The sequence below is a fragment of the Tyto alba genome, unplaced genomic scaffold (assembly GCF_018691265.1).
Source record: "Tyto alba isolate M040663 unplaced genomic scaffold, T.alba_DEE_v4.0 Super-Scaffold_1, whole genome shotgun sequence".
Taxonomy (NCBI): Eukaryota; Metazoa; Chordata; class Aves; order Strigiformes; family Tytonidae; genus Tyto; species Tyto alba.
The window spans coordinates 5960323-5969211 of NW_024881261.1; the positions used below are offsets into that span (position 1 = coordinate 5960323).

Sequence of the window (8889 nt, forward strand, 5' to 3'; positions counted from 1 at the left end):
GCTAAAACAAAAAAGGGCAGGGTTGAGAAAATGAGAGGTATCTCCTCTTTCTTTAACCTGGGTGCAATTCCCGAGCTCCTTAAGCAAAGCATTTACCGAGGCTTTTCTTGCAATCATTACATTATTTATGAAGGAAACTATATACCGGTTAAGGCTGGATCAAACTTTTGTTTTAAAACATCTTGGCAAAAAAAAAAAAAAAAATTATTGGCAAAATATTTAAGTGAATGTGAAGTAAACTACTTCCCAGGTTCAGGACTGAAAGTCAGCCTGAGCTCCTCAGCAGCCAGGGAGCACCAGGATTTCAGTGCTGGAACTTGGAGACTCTTGGCCCCATGGTGGCTTTGAGGACAGCTAAAGATAATATTATTGTAAGTTTGTGCAAACAGTTTACTAAACTACACTGGGAGAGCTGCAGAGGAGCTCGGGAGCCAGTGAAGGCTGTGTGCTGTTGCTCACCTGGCAAAGCTGCCTGCCAAAGACCCTTGGTTGCCAGCAAGGCATGGTGAGACAGGCTCTGGAGGAGATGGCAAACAGGCAGGAAAACTGGCTTAAAATTATCCTCCTTCGTTTCTGAAGAAAAATTAATTAAAAAAAAAAAAAAAAAGTAGAAAAGCGGGATAATATTTTTGTTTTGAAGAGTCTGCTTTTTCCAAAATACCCCGCCACAGAATTGCGGTCCAGCTCTGCTGTGAGCATTCTGTAAATAATTAAGCTGTGAAGACACAGTTCTTTGCAGTAGCCCTGGCAACTCGGGCGCACAGAGCACACCAGGCAAAGGCGAAGATGTTTGTGAGCGTGCTCGGGTCAGTCCCTGTTGCTGCCTGCACACCCGACGTCCTTCACAGATTGGCATCCCGCTCAGGGCGGTGGGGGTCGAGCAGATGCTGATTTAAGCATCTCCTGAGAGGGCCTGGCAGTCATCGCATCTGCCGCAGACATATTTCTGTTTTCAGCAGTAAGACAGATCTACTAATGCAGTTTTCGCTTTGATTTGCAGTTGGTCGTTTGGTGTGTTAATGTGGGAGATCTTCACGTTAGGAGGATCGCCCTACCCTGGAATCCCAGTGGAGGAACTTTTTAAGCTGCTTAAAGAAGGGCACCGAATGGATAAACCTGCCAACTGCACCAATGAACTGTAAGGACCCTTATTTGCTGTACCAGGATCAAAGGGCACAAACTGTACTGAATTCACATGGTTAATGCCACCCCCAGCTGAATCAAGCATTTTCAGAATTGCTTGACTCTAAAATTGTGGATATATGCGTATGTATCGATATCTAAAGAAAAGGTATGTAAAGGTCTTTGGGAAATGTTTGACAGAGGATACTTCTTTACGTACCCTGCTGTGATCCCACAGAAAACAGAAGAGATCATCTGCAAGCCAGTCTTCATCAGTGTTTTTACACCCATATTTGTCTTATTTTAATCTCATTAACATGAAAATCCCTAAATACCACACATACCACTAATCATACGTAAGGTACATCAGCCTGGTTTTGTACACAACAAGATAGATCTGGGAACTTCTTCGTTAACACAGGATTATCTCCTGGTTATGAGTGGCGAGTGTTTTCCCTTTCTGATATTTCAGTATAGCCCTTAACTATTTTTAATTCTTTTTTTCTCATTTTAATTTTGTTCACTTCACAAAGACCGCAATCCCTAACATGCAAAAGTGTTTAAGCACGTGTAATTTAATACCATTGACATTCCTGTGACAGCAGGCTACAGAATCGGGTCCACAAAAAGGTAATTTAGACACTGAGCGCGAGAGAAACAGGAGTAGAAATGCACCTTTGAGGGAAGGGAGTATTACACAATTTTGAGGAAGTCAGTGGTCAATATGTAGGGCTGTGGGTGCTCACTGCTTTACTTGTGATGAAGATCATTGAATGTGTATGAAAAGGTTTACAAGAAGGATGCGTGATTTTAATTAAGCCAAGAAAATGTGTATTTCTTACAGCTATATGATGATGAGAGATTGCTGGCATGCTGTGCCTTCACAGAGACCAACTTTTAAACAGTTGGTAGAAGACTTGGATCGGATTCTCACTCTCACAACTAATGAGGTAGGCAAATTGTTTCCCTCCATAAGCTGCTGATCAGGACAAATGGTTCAGGGGACAGATGGAATTTATTCAATTATGAAATCCTGCTCAAGTTCTCTTCTTGTTCTGTTTGTCGTCCTCTGAGGTTACATGCAGCTAAACTATGTATCCTATGAAATCCTCGGTTTCTTGCCATTATGCCTTGATTAATGTAACTAAACAGAAATACATCTTTTCAGTGTTTTTCTTTATTTCTCATTGCATCTTTTGATGTTTTTAGCATAGCAGTATCGAGGGACTACATGCGGCAGGCTGAGAGGCAATGTTTATGTCTCCACATGAATTTCATGTGAAGGAGAGATGTAGAGTTCATGGTATTTTTCATTAATCGACTCGGTTTGATTCCCAGCCATGATATCTAGGTCAGAAGAGGAGAAATCGTCAATGGTAGATTTCAGATTATATATCTGAGAGTGAATTAGGTTCACTGAAATAGCTCTCTGTGGAGGGAACGAGGACCCACGGGGAACATGCAAACAGCCATCCAATTATCGAAAGGTCCTGCCTAACACTGCTTCAGGTTGGGATATGTGAATGCAAAAAGGTTTTATTTGAAGAGCATTCTTTCAGAGGTCTGAGATATTATTAGTTTTAGCAAGGAACACACTGATTAGGGTATTCACACAGGAATCAGTTCTCTTATCAGTAAATCACATGCACCTTTGAGGAAGATCACAAGTGATGGAAGTGTTGATTATTTTGGTGGAGACTTCTTTTGAGAGAAAATGCTTGGTGTCCCAGAAACATTTTACAAAGTCCTATCACTTCTGAGAAATGATATGTATAATGGAAGGGAAAAAAAGAACAAAACCCTTACAAAGGAAAGTTGCCACAACTTGTTTTGACCATTTCAAAATAAATTTTTCATATTTGCTATGATTATAGCACTTCATTATAAGGGGTGGGGAGAGGTAGGGGAAAAAAAAAATATTTGGATCACTTTATATTGGTCCTCAACATTGTTTTCTAATTTTTCAGAATTGTCAGAGAAATAAAAAATGGATTATTAAGCAGTATTAGGAAAGACTGTATGCAATAGTGATGACAGGAGAACCTGAGTAAAGAGATGCCATTTTTTATGATCATCATTTGCCCAGCAGATCCAGTTGAAAAAGATTTTGGCTTCAGTAGCAGCTATAAATTTATCTGGATTGTTTTGCAAGATTTACTCTAAGAAGTGTCACCTTCAGGGATGGCTCAGATATGAGGCAGGGGTTTGTGCTCCCTACTGAGTTGGTAATGTGGCTCTGTGTACCGTTACCATTTTTCCCTCATCCAGTGCTGACTGCATCTTTTCCTGCCTAATTTATATATGATTTCACAAGACCAGTTGGAGGTGGGCTGGCTGCCACTGCAGAGTGCTGGGTGGCTTGGACTGGATATGCATCTGCAAATTCAAGAGGGAGGTTATGGGCTGCAATTCTAAGCCTGGGAAAGGATATTGCTTTCTTTTTTGTGTGTGTTTAACCATCTTGCCTTCCCAATTCTGTACTGCTCATGGACCTGGAATGATCTCAAAGGTAACCTGAAAAGGCCTTTAGGGTTATGTAAATTACTTTAGACTAGAATCATAGGAAAAACGGCTGGAAAAAACTCAGGAATACATCCAGTCCATCTGATTGGCCTACAGCAGGATCCACTATACGTTTGTCATTCCTGACAGATGTTTATGTAACTTGTCCTTAAAGATCTCCACGGCTGTATTTCTGCATCCCCCCTTGACAGTCTCTTGCTTTGTTTCATTAGCCTTGCTTCTTGAAAGTTTTTCCTAATCGCTAATCTGTCAATATAAGATATCGCTTTTGTCCTATTTTCCTTGGACATAGAAAGCAAATTATTTCACTTGTCTTTGGAGCATGTTTTATGTTCCTGAAAACTCGCCATGTTCTCAGTGTCTCCTGAGAACTCCAGTGTGTCCCATTTTCCTCCATAGCTTTTGAGACCTCTGATTTTGTGTAACCTGCACAATTTTCCTGAAGTGCAAGTCGTTTATGCATCAGTGTGACAATACTTCTGCTTATCCTCTCCACAGTGGCACTTTCCCTTTTCCCCCAGAATGACCCTGTTGATACAGGATCAGCCTAGTTTGCCCAACAACTCAAAGAATTGCTAGGGCAGCTAATAATACAGTCTTCTGCATTTATGCAAGTAATTATTTCTGCTTAAATGGTAATGCCTTGCTCTTCTCCATGCTGAATCATCACTTGTTGAGTATTTTTGTTGTTTTGGGGTTTGGGGGGCTTTTTTGTTGTATTCTTCCCCAGAAGACAATATTTCCCATGTTTCCCAGAGAAGCATGGAATGTTTCCCCGAGCCATGTGAGCAGAATTCACCATGAGTCAGCCTCATGGCTGTGGTGTTATGTTAGCACCAGGAACCATCCTGATACCGGAAACTTCTTATGCCCCTTTATGTGTCTCCAGCCCTTGACATTGGATAAGGAGGCTGGAGAGGGAATAAGGATCCCACTTTCAATACTGAGTTCATAACTGAATTGCATCAAGCCTTTTGATGAAGTGGCGAGCCATGTCTTATACCCACAAGAAATCCCTGTTTCTTCAGATAGTGGAATACTTTCTTCTTCAGTCTGCCTAGAAAGTGCTTGATTATTTCTGGTCACATAGGACTGGTTTGCTAATAAATAAATATGTGTCAAGATCACCCTCATGGATTTTTGAAAGCCTAGGTAGCAAGATAGACAGTTATTGTAGATCCAAACTGCCTTCTCTTGGTGCCTACTGTATTTGTCAGCATTTTAAAACATACATTCCCCCCTTCTTTTAAAATGGTGACTATAATATGGTAATGATTGAATTTCTGACTTAAAATATGTTAACCAAGAACTAAATTACCCCAAACCTAGGCACAGCAGCATAAAATACTGACTGAGGTGGAAGACTTGTCTCGTCAGTACGATCATAACTTGTGGTTTAACAAATGAAGAGATTGCATTTAAATGAATGCAGCTGCCTTTAGAAGTTGAAAGAGAAGGAACATTTCAAGGGGAAAAATAACTTTATTCTCCTGCCAAAACTGTTGTTTCTAGCAACAGAGCTTTAACCCAAAACTTGGATTCAGCAGATATTATTTCCTTTTTTAATGACTGCTTTGGTCATGGCTACTCTGGGACACACACACACACACACACATATGAATATGTAGTGTAAAAAACCCGAATATAGCAAATTTAATTTTGTTTTCCTTTCAGTTCTTTTTTGCACGTATGCCACTGCATGTTTAAACACAAATTTAATATCACAGAATATAAAACAGATATGCAAACTGACCAAAGGAATATAAAGTTGGAAGTGTCTTTCCCTCTCCAAATCATTACCATGTGCTAAACAAAAATGGTTCTATTTAGGATGAAATTTCATTTTTATCATTGCGAGTGAAAAGTCTTCTTTTCATGTGGTTGGCATGTTTATTTCCACTGACGCGGCTAATGCTGGTGATGTTGGACTTCAGAAAAGTACCGTGTTATTGGTTTGTTTTTTCTTTGCCTATTCAAGCTCCTTGTTTTATGACATATTTAAGCAACAGGCAGTTTTGAATGCAATTGTGTTACAGAAATGAGTGTGATTTTTAAACTGTTCTTTAACCCACTATATAATCAAGCCAAATCAAAGCAATGGTAATATGTTATTGTCAGTTTTACTCACTGTCTGAAAATGCAATTTATTTCATCTGTCATAGGAGTATCTGGACCTCAGTGGACCTCTTGAACAGTATTCACCTAGTTACCCTGACACGAGGAGTTCATGTTCTTCAGGTGATGACTCTGTTTTTTCTCCCGATCCAATGCCTTATGAACCTTGTCTTCCCAAGTACCAACACATGAATGGAAGTGTTAAAACATGAAAAGAAATCATACAGAGGAATAAAGAAACAAGAACATCAAGCTACCTACCATAATCAACACAAAATCTTTTCTCCAGGACTTTAATTTTTCTGCTTGTACATATGAAATATGGGGGGAAAAAAAAAAAAAAAAAAAAAAAGGGAAAAAAAAGACAACTTGGAGGAAAGCAGTCAGAACCTGTATAAAGAATCTCATAATTTGCAACTTTTAAATACTCCCAACAAAGAAGAATGTTTATGAGCTGTGTCTGGATACCCGTCACTATCAATTTTCTGGCTTCCTGTAAGCTGCAACAGACTTTGTTTGTACAATGGACCAGTTGGACTTGAGGCAAACTCTGGGTCTGCCTTTCTTGTTTATTTTGTAATATTTGGAGAAAATATATGTTGGCACACACTTACAGAGCACAAATGCAGTATATAGGTGCTGGATGTATGTAAATATATTCAAAATATGTATAAATATATATTATATATATTTACAATGAATTATTTTTTGTATTGATTTAAAAATGGATGTCCCAATCCACCTAGCAAATTAGTCTCTTTTTTAACAGCTATTTGCTAAATGCTGTTCTTACACAGAATTTCTTAATTTTCACCATCCAAAGGTGGGAAAGACTTTGCTTTCAGGGAAAATGGTATATCATTAATTTATTAACTAATTGGTAATGTACAAAACAGTTAATCGTTTATAGGGTTGTTGTGTTTTTGTAATTTAAATGGCATTTCTATGCAGGCAGCACAGAGAACTAGTAGATATATTGCTCAGACTTTACTAGTTTTCAGATCTTTAAAAAAAGAAATATTTACAGTATATAACTAATTTTGGGGAGTTAAACTTTTGATTTATTTGTGTTTAAAAACTGCAGTGTCAGATGATTATTCTTATCAAAACCAAATCCTTTAACAAGAAAGTCTTTTATTCTCAATATCTGTCACTTTAACAATTTAACTCTTTAGCAATGTTTCCCAGGGCCAAAAAGCAGAATCGTTCCAAACACATACACAAAAAAAATACCACAAAACCAAACAAACATAAAAACAAAAAAAACAAACAAAAAAAAAAAAACGGAAGAAAATTTTAGAGAGGGTTCCTAAAGTAAGGAAAGACATGAATTTGTCTATAACCATAGCAGAATGTACTTCTCTAAAAGGAGCTGAGCTTCTACCCTGAGTTGCACATGCATCAAATTAACTACAATTCTCTTCCCTGAGTTGGATAATAGGTTCCAGACATTTTGGCCTGGATCTTTTGCCTTTTATACTATCCCTCTATTGTAACTTAAGTTAAAAAGAGAAAAGTTGTTTATAATGACAATTTGCCATAGGAATATCAGCATCTTTTTAAAGGATTAATTCATGCTGACTCCATTATTTCCTTCTGATCCATTCCATAACAGTAGGTATAGCACTGGCCTCTGGTAAAATATCACTGTTGTTTGTATCTTTTTACGGAAGTCTTGTGTTTTTACATTCAGAACACTCACTCTGATATGGCCATGCAATATGAATGCAAATTACACTGTTTGATGTGGTGGTGTTTTTGGGGGTTTTTTGTTTTGTTTTTAAATTGGATAAAAGAAGTATTAAAATCTGTTAACTTTTGTACTGACAATAAAATGTTTCTACAGATATTAATGTTAAAATTACAAAATAAATGTCATGCAGCTTATTTTTCCTAATCCTTTGTGTCATACAAAATGGTTTCCTGAACATCAAGTGTTGGAACACATCCAGAATTGCTTCCTTTTGCCCTTATCATAGATCCTATATTACAAAGCAATTCTTTCAGGAATAATACTTTTGCCTCTGTCTTATGTCTGCTCATGAATAACATGGCATATGTGAGTAAACATACTCACATAAGCCCACAATCTTTCGTGTTTGTGGGGTGGGACACTTATTTGCTGGAAAATGGTTTGAAGTGTTCATAGTGTAGACATAAAATATATTATCATATTACTTAGGCTGTATCCTTTAATTAATGAGGTTTCTCATTCATTCTGGAGAGGTCAGAGGACCATTTGTATAGGAAATTAAAAAAAAAAAATCATAACTGATGGAAGGAGAATCATCGGGGAAAGAGTATAAATTTTTTCTTTTTACTTGAAAACAGAAGGAAGACACACCAAAATAGCTAGTGCTTGAGACAGAAATGGGAACTTTATGGTCACATTATTTATGGTCACGTTACTGTTGCAGGTCAGCCTGAGAAGTGTTATTGAACCTGGTCTTCACCATATGATGTAACAGTGCTCCAGACACCAAACTATTCTTTGGTTTCTTTTTGCCTCTTTCTACGCTGACTGGAAATCTTATACTAATCCCAAGAAACTTTCTAAAGTGCCTGTTAAGAATTGGTGTTTTCCAACTAAGAATTATCTGACTGAAAAAATTCCCACTGGCTTTACAGAAAAACCCCAATTCCCTTTCCCCATGACATCTATTACTATTAGCAGCAATGGTAGCTACTGTCTGACAGAAACCACAATATTTGTAATGACACATCTGGTTTTCAGTGTCTTTTAAAGGGTATCGGAAGATCTTGAATCTTGGTATGCTTGTATTGAAATTAATTTAAATGCATCTTTACTACTTTGATATCTTTTTAAAATAAAAGTACATAAACACTCAGTAACATGATAGAAAGGAGTTATTAAATAATGTAAACTTATTTGGTTACCTTTGTTTAAAATAGTTTATTTGCTTTTTCTTTGTTCATTTTTATTTTAGTTCTCAAAGATTTAGATTTGCACCTTGGAGATAGACCACAGTTTCACAGACTCAATTTCTGGGGGCGAAGCAGAACATCTTATGTGTGTGGAGTTGCAAGAGGAAATTGGGCAGCAGAAAATAAAACCCAGTGTTGAAATATGTCTGAAGGGGACATATTCTTTATTGCCCTGCCTACCTT

General features: G+C 37.6%; 1 protein-coding gene across 11 annotated transcripts in view; it reads left to right on the plus strand.

The window, feature by feature from the left end:
* The window catches only part of FGFR2 (fibroblast growth factor receptor 2), an 88674-nt gene extending 81027 nt beyond the window's left edge, over positions 1 to 7647 (plus strand). For all 11 annotated transcript variants that reach the window (XM_042797793.1, XM_042797901.1, XM_042797953.1 and 8 more), the window contains 3 exons: positions 1001 to 1138; positions 1967 to 2072; positions 5808 to 7647. In XM_042797793.1, coding sequence (XP_042653727.1) covers positions 1001 to 1138; positions 1967 to 2072; positions 5808 to 5972 — 409 coding nt within the window. In that variant the 3' untranslated portion in view covers positions 5973 to 7647. The remainder of the gene's footprint in view (positions 1 to 1000; positions 1139 to 1966; positions 2073 to 5807) is intronic.
* Positions 7648 to 8889: the final 1242 nt, after the last annotated feature.